Source organism: Phragmites australis, chromosome 3, assembly GCF_958298935.1.
Source record: "Phragmites australis chromosome 3, lpPhrAust1.1, whole genome shotgun sequence".
Classification (NCBI taxonomy): domain Eukaryota; kingdom Viridiplantae; phylum Streptophyta; class Magnoliopsida; order Poales; family Poaceae; genus Phragmites; species Phragmites australis.
The window spans coordinates 42,764,166-42,786,643 of NC_084923.1; the positions used below are offsets into that span (position 1 = coordinate 42,764,166).

A 22,478-nucleotide genomic window follows, 5' to 3' on the forward strand; every position below is an offset into this window, starting at 1 on the left:
TCAAGAATCACCGAATCGGCCAATCAGCCTTGATGTGTAAGAACTGAAGGCCTTACCTTTTCTTTCTAGGTTTTCCCGTGCTCTCAGCGAAATCTGTAGGTCTTGATACTACGATTTCGCCAATTCCTTCGCGTGGTTCGATCAAGAACACTTTTATTTCTTGTGAGCAAAAGAATTCTGCAGGCCGAAATGTTACAGCAAATGGCTGTACATGACGGGGTTGCACATGATCTTTCCGGCTTTTCCGAATTGATGAGCTGGGCTAGCTGCCGAAAGTCGAGGCAACCAAAGGCTGACAAAGAAGGCGAGGCTGGGCAACATCAGCAGATTAGTTTCACTGTTGTTCGACTACTCACATCAACCAGGACCAACCAGAACTTTGTGGATGGGTTTGGTTGGGCATGTAGGTTTTTAGCTACAAAGATATATAGAAGTACTAGGTTGAGTGAATGCAGTGATTTTGAATAGAAGAGTGTTTGGTTGTTTACAGCAGATATAATAATCTTTACTTGTGGATAGAATGATCATATGAAGATATTTGTTTAACTACATGATCGTATATAACGACTTTATATGTCAGACTAGCAAGTAGGTTCGTTGTACACTATAGCAGATACAATACATTAACTGGATCAGGTTATAGAGAGAAACTCGAATCGGAGGTATCCATCGAACCAGACTCCAAACATATAATTACATCCTTAGATATAAGAAAAAATCATACCTACAGTAAACCAAAGGAGCTTCTCAACGAGAATATACACACAGACAGCCATAATGCCTTTAATACCAACAACCAAACACACACAGTGCGAACTTGCAAGCGCCGTGCTTTCAGAGTTTCAGTTTTTTTAGGGAATTCAGAGTTTCAGTTTTTTTTAAGACATTCAGAGTTTCAGGTGATGAGTGAATGCCTCCGCGATAGAGTACGAGGCCCTAGCTTGATGAGGCCAGATCTTGCTCAGAGACGAAAACACATCTGTTGTACGAGCTCCGTACGAGTCCAGTCGGCGCAACCTCACTAGTCTTTCAGCCTGCCCGTGCGGATTCGGCCCAAAGCTCCTTGAAATCTGACGATGCACTCGAACGGCCCTTCTTCTCCCGCTGAGCTTACCGTCCATGCGGCCCGATTCAAAATCGCGAGCTGTGTCGGCCAGTGGTCTGCCTGTTGTGCCCGTGGGCTGGTGGTCTCCTTTCTGTCTAGTATTGCAGCACACCTCAGTGGTTCCTCTCTTCCCTAAAAAAAAAAAAAAAAACCACACACACACACACTCAGTCGTTCCTCTCTCACAATACATACCGACATACGCACACACCTTAGAGTCTTTCAGGATTCATCTTGTTACGTATAGTAGTAATCGCCGTACAGCAGTTAGCCCATATAGACACTGCTAGGTGTGGATGACCAAATATGTGCGACTTTGCTGATCCCGGACGTGCACCTCCATTTAATGCTTTCAATGTAGGCATTAGAAAGAGGACTTGGCTATAAAAAAATAAAAAATAAGACAAGTAGACAACCAAGGCTAATCAGTGAGAGTATGAGGCACGACACTAATCACTGGACTCACCGGCTACAAGAAAAGAGCTACCACTAGACAGGCACGATTTCTGAATCTAGGGTAAACGAGACTTATTTTCTGAATCCAGGGTAAACACGGCTTGGCCTACGAACAAACAGCTGCACGTACGTAAGATCAGGGCGATTATTGATGCAGCGTGCGCTGCAGACAACGCATGAGGCACTCTTCTCTTCGAAGCGGAAACGGCGCGGTTGGAATGACTTGCTCGAGACAGCTAGGTTACTAGATCGGCTGTACTAGCTGGATCTCGAACACGCAAGCAATGCAGCGCTCCAAGCAACATGCCAACATCTGACGCACCCTCGAAAACCTTGGCTGTTTGCGCTACCTTTGCAACCGCGGCACGTTTCTGAAAACCGGGCTACCTGACAAGCGTCGGCGACGACCATCCAAGTCTTACGGAACGGGTCTCTCTGTTTCTCTCCAAAATGGATGATCTCAGTCGATGCCCAACAAGACAAGCAATGCTAATTATCCGAATTAGAAACGGCAAAACGAAAAAGAAGAATAATTCAATATCCCGACGATAAATGAAGGAACGAGACGTGACCACACTTGTACTAGTCCGCAGCAACGGCGCTCCAACACCGGTATTCATACAGCCCACGTCAGTTCGCGCCGGACGCCACCGAAAATACACGCGGCCCCGCGGCTTTCGGCGGCGCGCGCGATAAAAAAAAGCGGCCCCGTCCGCGCGATCCGGGCGACTTCCCCGCCCACCTCTGCCGATCGAGCCAGCCGCACGAGGGCGCGACGGCAAGCGAGGAGGTCTCGGGTCTGAACACGACCGGCAACTTAAGTCGCGGCCGGGCAAGCTGGCTGGTAGTTGGAGACCAGTTAAAGCGGGGTCAAGGATCAGTGGCGCGTGCACATACTCGGACAGGGACGTGCGCATGGCCGACGACGCGCGCGAGCCTTGGCAGGTTTCAAGCACGCGCGCGAGCGTCGACGTCGCGCCAGCCGATTTGGTGACGACGCGAGGCCCGGGCGGGCGCGGTCGACGTCGGCGACGTCCGCACTGCGGGGCGGGTGTGAAGGCGCCGCTTGACCTCGGTGCATTTTTGGGCTTTCGGTTGGTGGATTGGATTTGCTTACGTCCCCGGGACTTGCAACTCTCAGCTGGTGCGCTCTTTTCGGCTTTTCTTGGGTACTTTTAGGCGGCAAGTGGTAACGAAAACCACGACTCGTTGCTACTCACCAATCGTGAGCGACCAATAAGATCCATCGGAGCAGAAAATTCAAACTAACCTTTCATGCTTTGCCAATTCCAGAGGGAAAGACGTAAGAAAACCACGAATCGAACGTGAACCCTGCAAGGCAGTAACCAATGGCCAAAAAGGTTGTGTTAAGCTTACGCGAGTACGGTTACGAACACTTAGAGGAGCTCCAGCGGCCTCGCCACTTGGCTCGTCATCGCCGTCCCGCGAAAACGCGCCTCCAACAGCATCGCCAAATTGCGCGCTTGCCTCGCCATCTCGGACGCGTGTTCATTGGGCTCCTGTGCACGTAGGAGAGAGGAGAGACGAGAGAAGACAGCCAGTTGCAACATGTTTCAAAAATTCATTCTTTTTCCTTTCTTTTATAAATTCAAAAAATGAATTTTTGAAGTTTTTAAAATCACACCGATTTTTATGCGTATAGAATAAACAACATAAAACCTATTTTAACTGGTTCTAACTAAAAATCTCTTACAAATTTTAAATGAAAATTCATCTAAACTAATGTACCAATTTATAGTCATCCTAAAGAAAAAATAGCCGTTTGAAAAAACTAACTGTTACCAATAAAATACAGATAAATGAGATATGAAGAATGAGATTTAATTAGTTTGTTGAAATGTGTAGAAATATAAAGAGAAAATCTTTTAAAATGGATAACTTAATAAAAATATAAAGAGTGAAATTTGACTAAGAGGTGGCTGTGATGGACTGGTAAACTTGCGAGGTTGGTAAAGACCAAATGATAGTGCTCCTTTCCTTTGTCCAGTTCGTAGGGCCGGACGCACGTTTCCCCCGCCGAGGACTCGAGATTCACGTCCTGACAGCGCAAACGCTTACAAAAATCTACTGTTGACCGGGATCGATGTTCAGTGTACATAATTTGGTCCTCAAAGTCGCGGCACAATCATTTTCAGGCCCCGTAACACGTCATCCGCGTTAGCCGTGCACATGACGAGGGCGCATACTAATCTATATGATAAAGTGAGCTCTTTGGTGTGTGGTGAGATAAGGTTTCCCCTGGTTCCGAATTCCGATACGGTTAGACATGGTGATTGCAGTGCCACAATCTATTTATTTTGCTTAATCATGCGCATGAAACGATGTAAACAAACTTATCACGAAGTTAGTTTTTTATTGCTAAAGTAAGCTTACTGTGTTACCTGTAGACTGTATTAATCCTCGCAAATAAAATGTTTACCAGTAGAAAGGAGACGAATCTTCCCCTATGAGAAAGCAATACACTATTGTACATAGAAACGGTTCGACACACGATATGTACTGTATTTGTTCACCAATTATCAACTCCATATCGGTCCCAGCATCACAGAGCGTACACCGATACATATCACCGTCCTCCAGAGGCTCCCAAATGTGCCCAGGTAGATGGGCGTGAGCTCTTCCCGCCACCCCCTCATTTTTTTGGTATGAAAGGAGAAGGAAAAAAAGAACCTACCGCCCCACTGCTTATTGCAGTTGTAGTTAAACGTTATCCTACTCGCGTCTGCCCACAGAGGAGAGAACGCATAGATTTGCGAGCCGCAAAAGGAAGGGCAAAAGAAGCCGACAAATCTCGAGACAAGGGAAACAAGAAAATAACCTGTCGGTCTCGCGTCTTTGGAGCGTACCACCGGGAACGGACGCGAGCTTTGGAGCGTACCACCGGGGCCGGGTGCCCTGCGCTGCCTTCTCGCGCGCGGACGTCGTCGCCGTGCAACCAGCGGCGAGGCAAGGGCCAGATCAATGCGATGGCATTGAGAGTTGAGACGCTACCTCTTTGCACAGTGTGGGCGTGGCCCTGACCCGCTAGCTGCTGATACGAACACGACACGAGGAGCCTCCCTTTGACGGTTCAACCCTGACTCGTCCTTCAACAGCTCGGATGTGGGGCACAGCAGTACCCTGTACCCCCCCCCCCCCCACCCATTTTCTTGACGAATTTTGAGATCTAAGACTCGGTTAACGTTATGATGATTTTTCAGCTGCACGTGTAATATTTTCTGGCACATGATTGAAGAGTTAGCTCGTGCGCAGAATTCCTTGTGGTTGTAGGTCGGCCGAGCTGGCCTATCACGAGTTCACAGCTACGGCGAGTCCGGAATTCAGGGGGCAGAAAGGGGCCGCACAATGCGCAGCATTTGTTTGTTCCACGGCATTCACTCCCGGTTTAAGACCCCGGGCCCCACCGCCACATAGACCAGCACGAGTAGCAAGTAGGAGTGCCAGCAGATGCTGCAGATCAGACGTGGCAGGACGGTCAATGTCCTGTACGGCCGATGCGAGAAGCGCTGTCCATCACTCCCTTCGCGGAGCGCAGCACCGCGCCAGAGCCGCAGGGCGGTGGGGGCCGCGCGGGCGGGAGCGAAGGAAACGCACGGTCACGTCAGGGGCGACGTACCGAGGCAGGGACGGGCGCAGCACGCCATCGCGGGCCGCGGCCGAGGCCACGGACGCGATCGATCGCTGGGCACCTCCGGGTCCGTGGCCCGGGCGTGCGCTGCGCTGCGCGGCTGCCTGCCTCGGCTGCTCCTATTGGCAGGTGGGGCTCGGGGTTTCGTGGTCCCGAGGGGCAGGGAGACGTCACGGATCGGCAGGACACGCTGGTGTTTGGGAGGAAACGGTCCTTGTGTTGGCGTGCCAATGTGGTCCACCACCAGCCTGTGGTTGGTTTGGAAGATCTTCTGTAAACGTCCGATGGATCATGGATGGCTGCTGGAGTCTGACTGCAGTCTAGATCAGCATCCATCCTTTCGCTATTTCAGCGTCATGGACCAGAGACACAATTGTTGAGTGGAAGGATAGCGACTCTAGGGTTGGATCGGCGCAGGAACTGCTGCGGATCAAATACTTGGACCAAGAAAATGTGTAGCGCGCCTTATTTTGGATAGGTGTAATATATGTTATTTGAAGTTGTAGCTACAAGATGTAGGACATTTTACTTGCATGTTCATGTAACTTGTACTCTATAAATACTAGCTAACTTGTTCATGTAACTTGTACTCTATAAATACTAGCTAACTTGTTCATGCAACAAAAATATAAATAATCGATGTGGTAATATTAAGTACAAATTCAAGATATATATAGATATGATGAGCCACGAAAGTATTGCCAAATGAATATGTCGGGAGTAATGTTTTTGTCGTAGTTTTATTTCAGGTAGAATCCGGAAAAAGATGAGGAGATTTTCAACTAAGTTTTGTCATAATTTCTTTATTTATTTTTTTAGTAAAATATATTTTATATCCATAGCTAGTAACGAGCCAGAAAGACTGGATGACGAAAGTAGATAAGAGATGATGCGGGAGCCAAGTCGTGTTTATATTGTAGAGATATGTTGTAGATAAATGTGTATCATTGGAATGTGAAATGGAAATAATCTCTCTTGAACTTTTCTTTAGGGCAAATATATCTTTCTGGTCTATAAACAAGTGAAAATCCTCAGAATGAGAATAGCAAATATGAAAGAGACTGGAAAGCATTTGCTTTGCTCAATTCTCTGTCGAAATAATCTTAAAATAGATGTGCATTCTCACTTTTATACCCATGCAACAATTCTAATCTACCACTATCGTGCAAACCACACTAACTTCTCATTAAGAAAACAATAATATGCTTACCTCGCGCCTAAATATTTCACTACCCGTCATCAATTCACCTGTAGCCCAATAACAATATCTTCCAAGTTATGGCCATGCTCAAAGACCAAATAACTTAGACTTTAGGGTTTGTTTGTAGTTCAAGTGTGATGCGCTTTTTTTTTCTAAGCTGCTGTGGAAAAATAATGCATAAAACTTGTTTGGAAGTAAAGTTAAAATAAGGCCCCGTTTGGATGGTCAGAGTGGTTCTGATTCACGACCGATTCCCGTGAATCGACATCCAAACGGTGACTGCCGAAACTTTTTCACTCGAAATGATCCATCGAATTGACCCAAATCGGTGAAACGGTTCGACCTTTTCTCCCATTTCTTGCCAAGTTTGCCCCCACGCCCGCTCGAGCTATGGCCACCCCGCCATCGAACTTCCCTCGCCCTGCCTGTGGTTTCCAAGGTTGCCCCCGCCCGTCCTCCCCGCCGCGCCATGGAACCAGCTCATGTGGGTGTCGACCGATAGGTCTAGCCGGAGTACGACCGGCGGTGAGCGCCATATCGCGATGACACTCGGTTTGTCCGGACGGCCGAGCTGACAATGGGTCACGGGCGAATCGGCGCAGGCCATAGACGAAGGAGGGATGTGGGATGCTCATCGTGCGCTCGGTTGGCCGGGAGAAGTTGTAGCGAAAATAGCCCTATTAGAGCATGATTGCAATTTTGGTGATTAATGATAATAGTCATTAGGATTAATATGTTTGTCAAATATATATGTTACTAGATCTTATGGATGTAATATATGAAAAGCCGCCGTAGTCGGAACAAAGCTTGAATGAATTGGAGAAGTTCTAAGAAAAATGTACTTACCGGCTGGTCCAATGCTCAAGAATGTACATACCAGAGCAATTCTGACAGGAGATGGGAAATGCCTTCACCGGATGATCTGATATTCAATGGGTAGTTTACACCGGAGCATTTTTAATAGAGAATCTCGCTCGGAACTTCACCTTGAGGTTCCGGATTAATCCAAGCAATTTTTAACAGAGAACCTCGCTCGAACCCGGAACTCACTGATTTCCTATTCAACTAAGGTTTTTTTTTAACTTTGCTGATAGCTTGTATATTTTGTAGTTAATTCATACGAACTCTAAAAATTATGAAATCAATTGTGTTAGCTTCGTATTAGTATGGAATACATGTAAAAAATGTTATAACTCAATAAAATACTTTTAATTAATTAATTAAATGTGCTTCAACTTAATTAAATCACAGTTAATTAATACCATGTCCTAAAATTATGAAAACACTTGGACAATTCAAGTTATGATCAGTGCTATCTAGAAAAAGTATACTTTGGTATGAAAGTGTTGTTTAAATTGTGAAGATCATTTAATTTTATACCATAAGATTTAATTTATACCATAAGATATCATGTCTTAATAGTTAGCTTAATTAATGTCCTTTTTTAATAGATCTTAAATAAATCTTTTATACTATAAGATTTCACACTTCAATTCTTATTATTCTTATTGCCTCATATTCTTTACTCAGTACCTCATATCCCATTTAATTTTATGGCATTTGGTGCATGTATTATAGCATTTTGTTACGTTAATTGTGATGCACCGTTTTTTCTTTTAGAGATTGACGAACTAGATAGCGACGTAGGTATTCTTGAGGTGAAACTTGATTATGATATTTTGTGTGAAGCACTTGAACAAGAAAGGCATCTGAGCATGTTGCACATATTACTTTGGATCATATGTCTTTAATTTGATAAAATATGCTATATGTATGTTACGTATGATAGTTAGTCGAAGTCGGATTTTTAGATTAGATCCTAATTGTTGCATTACTCTTCCTTATTATTGTTATCCTTTGCTCCATTGTAATTTCAGGGAGTAGCACTTAATGGTCTAATTTAAAATGAATATGTTATGCTTTGTAAGGCTTAGGTCATCGGTAAAAGTTGAGTGGTGGTTCGACCATCGTTCGTGAACTTAGGGCTTACTTTTATTTACAATAATGATGGAGGGATGTGTAAGTTAGTAAGGAGGAGGTGAGATTCGGATAGGCAATATGGATGACTTGAGAAGGGAGTTTCGGATGCTATAGACCCGCTTGAATCGTTTAAGGACCGACCATTGTTGTAGTTGACTTTAGCACTTTTCATACTTACCACATGTCAATATAATGGTAAGGTAAGCCGAATACCTTTTATAGTTGTGATTTTTTGGCTTGTTAGCCTATGGTGTTGTGGTCATAATATGTTTGTAGAGGTAACGTCGTAAAGATGTTGTGGGCATAATAGGCTTGTAGAGGTATCTAGTTTGCTCGATGAATAGTTCTAGTTACATCTACACATTTAGGCGTAACTAGGGTACTCCGAGAGTAGCTCTAGTGGACCTCCGCACCCATAGGTGAATGTTCAAACGGTTGAGGCTCAATTGGAAAATTTTGTCACGAGTACCCCTTGTGTGTACTTTAGCGGGTAGCACAAGCCGAATGATCCTCATGTCGTATGGGCAAAGGGGTACCCCTGCAGGGTGTAAGATGAATTTGAATTGCCACACTCTCGGTCATGAGCATGCTTCTATCAATTTACATCAATCATAGAGTTTTCGATATCAGGATGTTGTGATGGTATGTTGGGAAGTGGTTGGTGGTGTTGATATGGTACAAGTTACAGCTTTTGTTATGTTGATGATCTCATGATAGGAGGGTATTTTGGTTAGGTGTAGATGCTTACACTTAAGTTCAAATTGCTTTTGCATACGAAGTTACTTAACCTTTGTAGCTGAGTTCTTGCTAATTACCCATATGCATTCTATTTGGAGTCTTTCTATTATGGATTAAGTCTTGCGAGTATCTTCGTACTCACACGCTTTGTTTGCTTTTCAGGTGGAGTTAGGTGCTGACTACTTGAATCCCACCGAGAGCGATGTGGTGGTGAGAAGTCGTTATACTACTTCTAACCCCGGTCGGTTGTCTTGTGGGCAAATGGCGTCACCGGTATTTATTTTTTTAGATATCTTTTGCAGCGATTTATGTATATTTATGTAGATAACACTTGTCTTTGCATAGTTTATCAACTTGTAATCTTATTTAATCACGATGTTGTGATATATATGTTGTTAGAGATATGTGTGGATAATAACTCTCTTGAAAATTATCAAAACACACATATCGGGATTGAATTTGTTTTAATCTTTAGTGGCTACGACTGTCGTGGTGAGATGTGGGTTAGCACATGGTGCGTCGAGAGACAAACGCGTGTTAGCTCTCATGTTATTAAATGATTATCCTAATGATTATTTTGAATCTAGTTTGAACGGTCCTCACATGCTCTAACGCTCTTCCTCGAGCTCAACATGTGTTTGTAGCTATTTTTGAGATTGTTGACAAAGGAGGAGAAGTTTGACGACCAAAGTAAGAGGTGTGCCTAGTGGAGAATAAGCAAGATGCCAAGGTTGACAAAGGGAGACTCATCTACATTTGGTATCAAAAGCATCCAATGAAGAACCTCTAGCATGGGTCAATTAAGAGAGATAATAACAATGAAGAAAGGGGGATTCACAACAAAAAAGGGACTAAGTGGTAGAACTTGCATCCAAGCAATATGGTAAGACTTTGTGCTCTTTACATTTTGTATCATTTACTATTTACTATTTGCTTTGGTTGTGACGTCATCAAGCACAACAAATGGGGAGATTGCAGCAAAAATGATCATATTGGATCATGATTGTGATTTTGGTGATTAATGATAGCATAGTCACGGGGACTAACATGTTTGTCAAGCATATGCGTTATTAGGTCTCATGGATGCAATATATGTTGAAACTACCGTAATCGGGACAAAGTTTGGTTGAATTGGAGAAGTTTCAAGAAAAATGTACTCACTGGATGGTCCAGTACTCAGGAATATACACACCGGAGCAATTCTGACAGAAGATGAGGAATACCTTCACCGGATGATTCGGTGTTCAATGGGCGGTTTACATCGGAGCATTTTGCTTCTAGGCAGAGAAAATTCAAGGCACTGGAAGGTCTAGAGATTAGTGAGGATACATGACGGACTATTTCTTAGAGAGAAGAATCCAAGCACAGAAGAACGAAGATCAACGCATCAAAAAGTCTGGCACCTGTGTTATACACACTGGATGCTTCACACTGGAGTATTTCCTACAAAAGCGTTTTCAAGACTTGAATACCTTACCGGATGGTCTGGTGATAGATGTTGTGTACACCGGAGTAATTTATACAGAGAGACTATATAGTCTCGAATGACTCAAATGTACTCACCGGATAGTCTAGTGATGGAGATAAAGTATATACCTGAGTGTCTGGTGTTCACAGAGGTTTTGAGTGTGGGTTCCAATAGCTAGTTTTTGATGTTGCACTCATCGGATGATCCGGTGTTAGTACTACTATTCTCACCGGATCATCTGGTGTTAACAACTTTTCTAAGTCGTTGGGAAAATAGCTAGTTGACGGGTTTAATGCTATAAATACCTCTTCACTCAGACATTTGAATGTGCTGGAGTCCAGAGAAATACATAGATACTTGAGAAGACATCCAAACCAGCAAAGTGCTTAAAGCGATCATTCAAGGCAATTAAGCATAAGATTAGTGAATGATTAGTGCTTATAGGCCTAGAGAGGGTATTGCTAGGTGATTGCTGCCTAGAGAGTAGATTAAGAAGTGATCCTAGTTTGTACCAAGTGGTACTTCGATGCCTTAGAATCTTAGTGACTCACCGATAACTTAAACCGGAGTTGCTCAAGCTTATTGACCCTCTGACTGGGTGTGGAGCGGTAGCAAGATACGTCTATGGGGACACGGAGGCCCTTGCGTTGGTGGTTCAAGCTCTGAAGTGAATACGACGACAAGTGACCATGAGAGAGGCTAGTGATGAGACCTTGCCTTTGTGGCTTGGTGGCTGATTCGGGTTGAGGCCTTGTCTTTGTGACTTGGTGACTTAAGAGCCGTGACTGGAAGAGTCTTAACGACCGGGAGCATATCCTTGGTCGAGCTCCAATGTGAACTAGTGGTGACATTCTACCATCGATACCAAGTGATAAAAATTCATTGTGCTAAGTTTGTTTTCTCTACCGTCTTTACGCTTTCGCATTTACATTCTTGCTATCTACCGTTGTGCATTTACTTTTCTAGAGTAGTATGCTATGATTGACTATAGGTTACGAGGTAGAATAGACAAACTAGATAAACCTAGAGCACATTTAGATAGAAATTGATATATGTTTATCTTGTGAAGTTTTTGGAGCTAATTAGATTAGGTTTTTAAGTGTCACAATTCACCCTCCTCTTAAGACGTCACCGATCTTTTCAAAAGTGCTTCAGCACCGGCTCAACACACAACCGAATGCCGTCACTGAGCTACACCTCAAATGGAGCCCCCTAGTTGAGCTAGTGCCGTTGGTACTCATCTCGACCATTGGCGTGTCGCTTGTTGTCGAAGATCATGCCATACTACCATCCTTAGTTCTGTATAGCCTCTGTGGGGTGGCATCCATGGCTGGATGGCCACCGGTGTAGCCCCGTCGCCCTCCCACGCCCGAGCCACCTATCGCTCGCCTCCTGTGTGCACCTCCCCCTCTTTGCGCGCTCTCTCTCTCCCTCTCTACAGCTCTCCCATATGCAAGAGCCCCTCTCTCTCTGCCTTATCCTCTCCCCTCTCTCTACCAGGTGGGCCCATGGGCCAAAATATAATTTTTGTACACCATAAATCGGCTAAAACACTTTAAAATACGTAGTAAAAAGAATATAACTCCAAATATTATGAAACTAATTTTGTTAGTCATGTATTGACATGCTCTACATGTTAAAATTACTCATAACCATGCAATACTCACTGAAAAACAAAAAAAAGCCAATTATGATAAGGACAAAATGGTCATTTGCACCATCATCCTCTCTTTCAAGTGTAGCATCTAGGCCCCTAGGTAAGTGGTAAATATTTCGGTGATTAATGATAACTATATCATTGTGATTAACAATTTATTTTGAAAGAAATCAAAAATTTAGTTCACAATGATGATTTGGTATTCTTTGTCCCTAAGTAGATTATATGGATGATCAAAAAATATGTGCAAGAAGATTAATAATCTTCTAGTTCTAAGTATCATAAAGGAGATGAATGCCATTTAGAGTAGTATGGCTCTTCTTTTTTAGATTTTTGAATCATACTATAAAGAGAGCCTAAGAGTAGTAGCTTAAACTAGTTGAGTCTAGACTTAATTTGATGCACACTTGTGAATATCTAGAGTTAGGTAGCTCAAAGAAACCCATGGTTGAGATGTCGTGAAGTTAGAGCTAAAGAAAAGGTTGAATTGGATGAGCTCAGTGAATTTAGCTTCATCGGATGGTCCGATCTTGTGAAGCTCGTTCTCACAAAAGCATGCTTTGTCTATCAAGATAGAAAGAATGTGAGTTCACCGATGTTCTGATGGTTAAGGTGATGGAATCATCAGATGCTTTTTTTGGTGACACGTGTTCAGAAATATTAGAAGTGTTTCACCGGATGGCCTGGTGTTAGTTTGTAAAGAGCACCGGACTAATTTCAGCAGAAGTGGAGTTGTCCAGGAAAAATAAAGTTCAACTCATTAGATTATCCGGTGATGCAATGATGAAAGCATCAGACTATTTATTTCAGAGGTGATTTCAAGTGATGAAGTATGAAGCTTAGTTCATCGGATGGTCTGGTGATCATGATGTGTACACTTGACTTTTATACCGGAGCAATTCTTGCGGAGAAGGTTTATTGGTTCTAGAAGAAGCTATACTCACCGGATGGTCCGATGATATCAAGAGGAATCACCAGATTAGTTTTTGCAGAGAAGGTTGTAACTATTTGAAAAGTGAAGGTTAACTGACCGGATGGTCTGGTGCTAAAGGTATGCTTACCGGATGGGTACACCGGATTATCCTCAGCAGTAACGACTAATGACAGCTGATATAGTGGGACTCTGAAGTTTGTACTCACTGGACTGTTTGGTGATTGTGAGGAGATATTCACTGGATTATCTGGTGTTAACAGAAATAGTGAGTTGTTAGGCAACGTCTAAATTTGGATCTCTAGCCTATAAATATCCTCTCACTTGGTTTCAGTTGGTACTCTTGTGGCCTCAGAAGATCTCATACACTATGTGTATCATCAAAAAATAAGAGAGTGCACTTGAGTGAATTCTAAAGTTCTTAATTGAAGGTTAAGGACATCTTTAGTACTTGGAGAGTAGCAAATGTGCATCTAGATGTAGTCTAGACTTAATCTTGATCAAGTGAAGCTATTGGCTTGTTACTCTTGATGGTTGATAACACCTAGTAGGTCTTTGGTGATTAGAGGTATCTCGATGAGTTATTGGAGTTCTTGTGAGAGCCCTAAGAAGGGCTATGTGCTTGGTTTGATGCTCATTAATTTGAAGATTGTGAAGTGACAATCATGAGTAAGCACTTGAGACTTCGTGACTCAAGGGGGAGCGATATCCTTTGTGGATGTTCAAACGATGACTAGAGGGAGTGCTAACTCCTCGATACCTCGGAAAAAGTCTGGTATTCTCTTGTCTATCTCTTTACTATTTCGTAGTTTAATTTGAGCATTACTTTCTTGCAAGCTTTTCTTTTCGCTTTTTCTTAGTTTCGTTGGTTGCTTGTTTTTTGTTGCCCTCTCTTAGCTTGTTCGTATAGTCGCATTTTCTTTCTTCTAAGCTGAGGTTGTTATTTATTCTAGATTTCCAAAGAGGTTTTTGATTGCCTAATTCACCTCACTCTTGAGTCATTCGATCCTTTCATCCAGAGACAAAATTTTGTGAGCTAACCAAACGATTTCAAAGGTGATTGTAATTCACCGAGAAACATTTTTAAGAGAAAATCTGAAATCAAAACGTTTCTAAAAGAAACCGGAACCTAAAAACGCACCCTAAGATAGGTTTCGTATCTAGTTGTTGTTTCTCTCGTATTTGATTTGCAAATAAGATGAATACCGTATCTAGTTGTTGTTTCCCTCGCCTGATCTCTGTTTTGAAATGTAATAATGCCGCCATTAGCGGTCAAGATAAAAAGTTGTTCCGCCAAATAAGATTGTCACGTAGTTTACCTCGATGACAAACGGAGGTTGAGAAACACGTGCAACCAGAACCCACCAGCAAAAGAACCAGATGGTACTGCACCGCAGAAGATCCACACCAGTTGTCAAGCCTGATCACCGCAGCTCAAGTTCCCACCCTCCCCCCTACCCAGCGCGCCCCCCTCGACCCTCGTCATTCCCTCCCATTTGAGGCCGGTGACCACCAAAGCGCAAGCAACCGGGTACATACACTTGTACAATACACTATTCCAAGCTACTTTCTAGGATGTTGTACACCAAGGATAGTCTTCTAATTGCGTTGCGTACAGTATTGACATATGAGTAAATCATACTTCAGTAACGAAATATTCAACTTTTTACCACTCTATTAAAGTGATAATTACTTGCTAACAATAATAAATAAATTCTCTGAATCTATGACTATTCTACTGAATAGCAGTGTGACGAAAAATCAAATACCTGCACTACCCACGCCCTACTGTTTTAAATCCCCTGCCGCTCGCCTCCGCCGTTCCCCCCTTCCCTTGCCCCAAAACCACACCGCCGAATTCCCCGGCCGCGCCCCTCCCTACCCACCATTCCGCGATTCTCCCACCGGCGAGGGCGGGGAGCACCATGGCGTACATGTGCGCGGACAGCGGCAATCTCATGGCCATCGCGCAGCAGGTGATCCAGCAGCAACAGCAGCAGCATCAGAGGCACCACCACCACCTGCCGCCGCCGCCGATGCCACAGGCCCCGCCTCCCCCGCACGGACAGATCTCGGCGGCCTCGCTACCGTACGGCGGCGGCGCGTGGCCCCACGCGGAACACTTCTTCTCCGACGCGTTCGTCGGGGCGTCCGCGGCCGACGCGGTGTTCTCCGACCTCGCCGCGGGAGCGGACTTCGACTCCGATGGGTGGATGGAGAGCCTCATAGAGGACGCACCCGTGTTCGCGGACTCCGACCTCGACCGCCTCATCTTCACCACCCCGCCGCCGCCAGTCCCCGTCCCCGCTTCCGCTGTGGCCCCCGTCGACGCGGAGGCCCAGCCCGAGTCCGCCGCTCCGGCGTCGCTTCCCCAGGCTGCAGCGGCCACGCCGGTAGTGTGTTCCTCTCCGAACTCCCTGGACGCCTCCTGCTCAGCTCCCATCCTCCGGTCCCTCCTCGCTTGCTCCCATACGGTGGCCGCAGACACAGAGCTCGCTGCCGTGGAGCTCGTGAAGGTGCGCGCCGCCGCCTCCGACTATGGTGACCCCGCGGAGCGCGTGGCGTTCTACTTCGCGGATGCGCTCGCCCGCCGCCTCGCGTGCGGCGGCGGGGCGCGCCCCTCGACGGTGATGGACGCGCGGTTCGCCTCCGACGAGTTCACGCTATGCTACAAGACGCTCAATGACGCCTGCCCATACTCCAAGTTCGCGCACCTGACCGCCAACCAGGCCATCCTGGAGGCCACGGGCGCGGCGACCAAGATCCATATCGTTGACTTTGGGATCGTGCAGGGTATCCAGTGGGCGGCGCTGCTCCAGGCGCTCGCCACTCGCCCCGAGGGGAAACCATCTCTGGTACGTATCTCCGGTGTTCCGTCGCCGTTCTTGGGGCCGAAGCCTGCGGCGTCCCTCGCCGCAACTAGTGCCCGTCTCCGCGACTTCGCCAAGCTTCTTGGGGTGGACTTCGAGTTTGTCCCATTGCTGCGGCCAATGCACGAGTTGGATCGGTCGGATTTCTTGGTTGAGCCTGATGAGGCCGTGGCCATCAATTTCATGCTCCAGCTATACCACCTTCTTGGCGACTCCGATGAGCCGGTGCAGCGAGTTCTCCGGCTCGCTAAGTCACTCAATCCGTCAGTTGTCACCCTTGGGGAGTACGAGGTCAGTCTGAACCGAGCTGGGTTCGTCGACCGCTTTGACAATGCACTGTGCTACTACATATCAGTGTTCGAGTCACTAGACGTGGCAATGGCCAGGGACTCATCGGATAGGGTGAGGGTGGAGCGATGCATGTTTGGGGAGCGCATTCTGAGGGCTGTTGGGCCAGAGGAGGGTGCAGAGATGACCGATAGGATGGCGGGCAGCAGGGAGTGGCAAACACTGATGGAGTGGTGTGGCTTCGAGCCTGTCAGGCTCAGCAACTACGCCATGAGCCAGGCTGATCTTTTGCTTTGGAACTACGATTCAAAGTACAAGTATTCACTTGTTGAGCTGCCACCTGCGTTCTTATCACTGGCATGGGAGAAGCGACCGCTGCTCACCGTGTCTGCTTGGCGGTGAGCTTTTTTAGTGTGTATTTGTGTCGTTGTATGTGGCATTGTCATAGAATCATTGAAGAAATGATTAGGAATGGTTTTGCAGCTTTTGTATTAGTTTCCTCCCGGGATGATGACAATGAGTACATGGTATAATTGGGGAATTTTAGCTGAGTTAACTTATTTGGTGTTTGCCTTGCTACATGATGAGTAGTTAGAGCAAATTTAGCACTAATTGAATAGAAATTGATAGCAGGTGGAGTAGATTGCACGCCCATGTGATTTTCTGGTGACAATTGGCATTCTGTATCCGTATGAACTGGAAAAATCATTAGCACCTCCCACATTGCCACTAGTAAGCTTATAGGTGGTAAAACTAACTACAACCTGTGTTGGCTTTAACTACATCTTTGCAGCTCCAATTTTCATATTCAGTTTGACAGTAGTACAGTGCTCAAAATTGACGTTCTGCTTGATTTGGCAACCTGACTGATTTCGGCCTTGCTAGTTCAGTTGTTCATTTGGGGGCAACATCAGGGTTTTGTCATCTAAACCTTGCTATTTCTACCGTTACTTTTGAATTCGGTACTTTCCAAGTCATTTATTCTGTAGTTGTGTACGTTGTTTATGTTGGTTTACTTTTTTTCTGTCTTAATCCTTACTCTGTCTTAGGCCCTCTTCGTCCCTTCTTGCAGTTTCAAGTTAACATCAGATCCTATTCTCAGTTCTCATACCTATGGCAGATTTGCAGTTTTTCTTTTACTTAAATTTAGTTTATTAAGTTTGTCTTCACATATAGCTCTCATTGTTTGTAGCTGCATTTGCCTGTTGTCAGCTGTCTGTTTTGATGTACGTCAGTACGCCACCATTTATGTGAAAGAGAAGTAGTGCTCTCATAAACCTGTTCTAGTGCTGCCCTGTATCCTTTCTGTTCAGGTTGTAAGCTGTCATTTTCGTGCAATTTGTTAGGAGGCTTGGCGTTTTATCTTGATCCAGAAGGCAGCATATTTCTTCTCTTTTGATACTTGTCTTTCCTTCCGGAGCTAAAGTTGCTACTTATCTTCATGACTTTGTGCGCATGTTCTTTCGTAAAAGGTAGCATGTATTTAGATGCCTTCTGTTATTTTCTGGCTCTTCCGGTTACTTGGACCAAGTTGCTTCAATTTCCCCTTTTCTTACGACAACGCGATGCTTGATGTTAATTACCATTAGTTACCAACAGCGGCCTTAATCATCGTTTGCTTGACATTTTCTGCCCTGATCACTGAAACCGGCTGTTTTGCTGCGTTGCAGCTGTTTTGTTCTCCTGGTGCTGTGAGCTTATAATCATCAGAAAGCTTAGAGCTATCTGGCTTGTGTGTTCTGTACAGCTTCAGTTCTGGACACTAGGTACAACATACGAGCTGGCTGTATTAATCTGGCTCTAGCAGAGACCGAAGTTGAAGGAGGATCAGTGGGAAATGGGCACCTGGAGAATGACTCTTGTTGGTCCGTAGTTGCATCCATGGACCAGGCATGCATAATTGCTCTTGCACATGGTAGGATCACGGGATAACATCGGACATTCTTCAGGGGTTGTACTGTCTGTCGTGGGAGAAATGATGGAGCGATAGAGCCGATCGTGTGAGCCTTGGTTGTTTAGGAGTCATCGAGTGAGAACCACCGGAAGTGCATTATACTTTTCATCCTTCAGAAATTTACCATTATACTTCACTAAATCGGCCTGATGCTATTATAATTTTGCATACCTCTGAAACTTGCCATTTCGCACGCCTTCAAGCTCTCAGGGCCCACCTACAAGCTGTTGTAGTTTCGTATGTCCCAAAATGCCCTCTTCTTGTTTTCTAACCCGCCTGCCTAGTTGACTCGAACTGCTCCTGCACCCATCCCCCACTCATCGTGTTGGCTTGGCTATCATCGACAACCAACACGGTGATGGCAGAGGCGATTGGGAAAGGCAAGATTGTCACCAGCGATGGGGGCAGAGCTCGGCTGAATTCGATTGTGCCCACACCTAGGATGGAGGAGATGGATGATGCACTTCCCGTTGCGCTTAGATCTCATAAACCGTGAGTAACCCTAGACTTCCCAGATCCACATAATTCCAACACAATGTATTGGTTCTCTTTAGGAATTCCAGCACAATGCATCGGTTCTCGGTAGGAAGCAGCTCGGATTCATGGCTTAACTCTTTTTCTTAGCACGATTTGATTTGGTTTCCTCTCTTTTCTCACTAGAATTTGGTACATAGTAGAGATTAAGATTGAAGGTTTTGTCACGGTTGACTCAAATGGTAGGAAATCGTATACAAAAGGCTTCACTCGGGATTGAGTAGTGGATTCAGACAGCTTTTCAATGGATTAATTTATGATAAGCTTAAGTGTGGAGGTCAAATGGGGCATAAACTAAAAGGTTGTGGTGTGTGTCTTTGACAAGAGGATCGGTGAGGATGTTCAATTAGTTGCTGACAGTCAATAGACGTGCTTGACATGTACAAATTAGAGAAACACTTTCATGCTCCTGGTAACAATGTTTGACAAAGACATATATGATCAATACGATGCTTTAGTCCTAGAACCTTTTATGTGTTGTGCCACCAAAACCAACTACCATTCCCAATGAATCTTTCCCACCTCCTGCTTAGGAAGGCCAGACAACATCGGAATCTAAAGCAACAAGTTGTGAAGAACCTGTTGGTGAAGAAGTAGATGAAGCTGAGCCGAATGTCTTTAATAGTGGTGAGGAGTATGTTGGTGTAGATGATGAAGGTATGTATGCTCATCTATCACCATCTGCATAACCAGGGCAACCTGATCTACCTGCTGGTGGTGCTGACACTGCACAACAAGAGTAGCCTACTTAATCTGCTCCTGCTGAAGGAGTAAGCCTCCTGAGGCAGACATAAATGATGCTGACCCTCAGGAACTACATGTGCCGCATGATCTTGAGAACCCAATTTTTAGATTGCATGCATTGTTTCCTGACATCATTACCTTCAGAAATGCAATTAGGCATTATACTATTAAGAGAGTTTTTGAGTTTATTGGTTTGAAGACAAATAAAACTAGGTTTATTGCTAGTTGTTCACATAAGGCTGCCCTTGGCGCATACATACTTCAAGGCTGCAAGATAACTGAACAATATAGGTGAGTCAATGTTCATTTTCATGTCAATGTTCATCTATAAATGTGTTGTCGCATCTATTGTTTCCAATTGCATATAAAGTTTCTTCTATTTGAGCATAATTGTCCAACAACTAAGCTGAAGGAAGGAAAATGACTACTCAAGGGTGGGTTGCAGATAGGTTGGGGGATTGGTTAAAGAAGAACCCATAGAAGGGTGCAAAGGATGCAAAAGAGAATCTAAGTTGAAGTATTCGAAAGCTTGGGCCGGAATGAAGCTAGCACTTGAATAGATTTCATGGTACTTATGAGGATATTTCAATTATTATTTAACTGGACAGCATAGATTAAGAGGGTTTCTCTAAGTTCATTTACTGAAATTGAAGTTCAGAAAGTAAGTAATAAAAATGCTTCAAGAGAATTTGTGTTGCTTTGAAATATAGACCTTACATATGAGTAGATTCAACTATGATCACTAGTACATACACTGGACAGCTGGGCTCTACCATCTCTGTAGATGGTCACAACTGATTGTTCTATATAGTCTTTACTATCTTTGATTCAAAAATAGAAGACAACTAGGTGTGGTTCATGCAACAATTGCATAGAGCTATAGGTAATCATTCAAGTTTAGTCATTTCAACTGATGTTTGTAAAGGATTGGAAAGTGTTGTTGATGCTACCTTCACTCAAGCTGAGCATAGAGAGTGCATGTGGCACCTCTATGGCAATTTCATGAAGAAATATCGAGGACCTATTTTTATTCAACACTTATATCTAGATGCAAGGTCTTACGCTGAAGATGGATTCAGGTGGCGCATGCAGCAAATAGCTGAGTCAAGCCCAGATGCTATAGGCTGGCTTGACTCTTGAGAAACATCATGGAAGGATCTAGTATAGATGTAGGTTCTTAGAAGAAAGCAAGTGTAGCTACCTGCCAAATAATGTTTATGGGAGTTCCAATAAGCAGATCAAGGCAATGAAGGCCCTGCTTCTTTATGAGCTAGTTGATTGACTGAGGGAGTTGGTAATGTAGAAGATGGCCCTCAGAAGGAAGATAGGAAGACTGATTGAGGATGTGATCTTGCCAAATGTGATCAAGGAGTTGAATAAAGCAAGGAATAGCCTGAGAGTTGTCAAGATTGCTAGAGGTGATGATGACTTTGCAGAAGTCACTCTTGTTCATGCTGACAATATGACCAGGAGGCATACAGTGGATCTGCAAAACCACATATGCTCATGCAGGCATTGGTAAGTTACAGGCAAACCTTGCAACCATGCCTTGGCTTGGATCTGCGCCAACATAGGTAAAATAGAAGATTATGTCCATAATTAGTACTTTGTGCAGACGTTCAAGGCAGCATATGTTGGTATGATACCGCCAATGACAGATAGATCCCAGTGACCTATTGTGGATCTTGGTTACAAAGTATTTTCACCTAAGCCGAAGAGAGGTCCAGGAAGGCCTAGAGTTCAGAAAATAAGAGGTGTTCTTGAACCAGGAAGAAGAACTGTTAAATGTAGGAGATGTCGAGACTTTGGACATTTTACGAAGACATGCAAGCTAGATGATGCATCTGGTGAGGGGAACTATGATGAGGATGTAGTCCCAAGTCAATCAACACCAAGGAAGAGGTAATCCCAAACTATACTATTTTTATTTCATATTTGTGAAGTGTACCTGACTAGATGATTATGTAATCAGAAAAAATAGGCTTCCACTAGGGAGGGTGAGAACCAGATGCCCAAGAAGCATAATAGGACACCCCATGAAGATGAGGAGGACACCTAAGAAGAGGAAAACACCAAAAAAGAAGAAGGCTCAAGCAAGTGCACCACCTACCAGTTTTGTCAAAAAGCTCTCAGAGTGGTTGAAGACTTGATGCATGTAGTATGTAGTTGTTGTGGATATGTAATATGTAGCTGTATAGCGAAAATGGCCCTATTAGGTCATGATTGTGATTTTAGTAATTAATGATAATAATCATTAGGACTAATATTTTGTCAAGAATATATGTTAGTAGGTCTCATGAAAGTAATACACCAAGAAGCCACCGTAGTCGGGACGAAGTTTGATTAAATTGGAAAAAGACCCAGAGAAATTGTTCTCACCGGAAGGTCTAGCACTGGAAGAATTGCACTCACCAGAGCATTATGTCTAGAGGCAATTTGCCTCACCGGATAATCTGATGATAAAGAGTGGACATGCCGGAGCAATTCTATTAGAAGGAGTCAGAGTGGATTGCACTCACCGAAAGGTCCGACGATCAAAAGAGATGTACACCAGACTATTTAACAGAAGCTTGGTATTTTCGGAGGAAATTGATTATAAGGCACCGGATGATCTGGTGATGAGATGGATATCACACCGGAGTATTTTGTACTTGTGTCACGTGCAAAAGACTATAAGTCACCGGATAGTCCGGTGATGAAGTGATGCACACCGGAGGCTTCATCGGAGCATTTAACAGAGTGTGTGGAAAACCCAAAAAAGAAGAAGTTCTATACACCGGAAGGTCCGGTGATGAAGACAGTGCACACCGGAGTATTTTGTGCAGAGAAGAAGTTTGGCATGGTCTGGCTCAGGAAAACTCTCCGGATAGTCCGGTGATGGATTTATAGTTACACTGGATAAT

The 22,478-nt window shown here is 44.5% G+C and overlaps 1 protein-coding gene across 1 annotated transcript; it reads left to right on the forward strand.

The window, feature by feature from the left end:
* The first annotated feature begins 14,932 nt into the window (after positions 1-14,932).
* On the forward strand, positions 14,933-16,899 carry LOC133913193 (SCARECROW-LIKE protein 7-like). Its single transcript, XM_062356265.1, has one exon. It carries the CDS (start codon positions 15,111-15,113, stop codon positions 16,743-16,745), a length of 1,635 nt encoding a protein of 544 aa, XP_062212249.1. The 5' UTR covers positions 14,933-15,110; the 3' UTR covers positions 16,746-16,899.
* The last annotated feature ends 5,579 nt before the right edge of the window (positions 16,900-22,478 follow it).

Bases quoted from the DNA above. Each gene is read 5' to 3' on its own strand.
- LOC133913193 (XM_062356265.1), top strand. From the start codon at position 15,111: ATGGCGTACATGTGCGCGGACAGCGGCAATCTCATGGCCATCGCGCAG.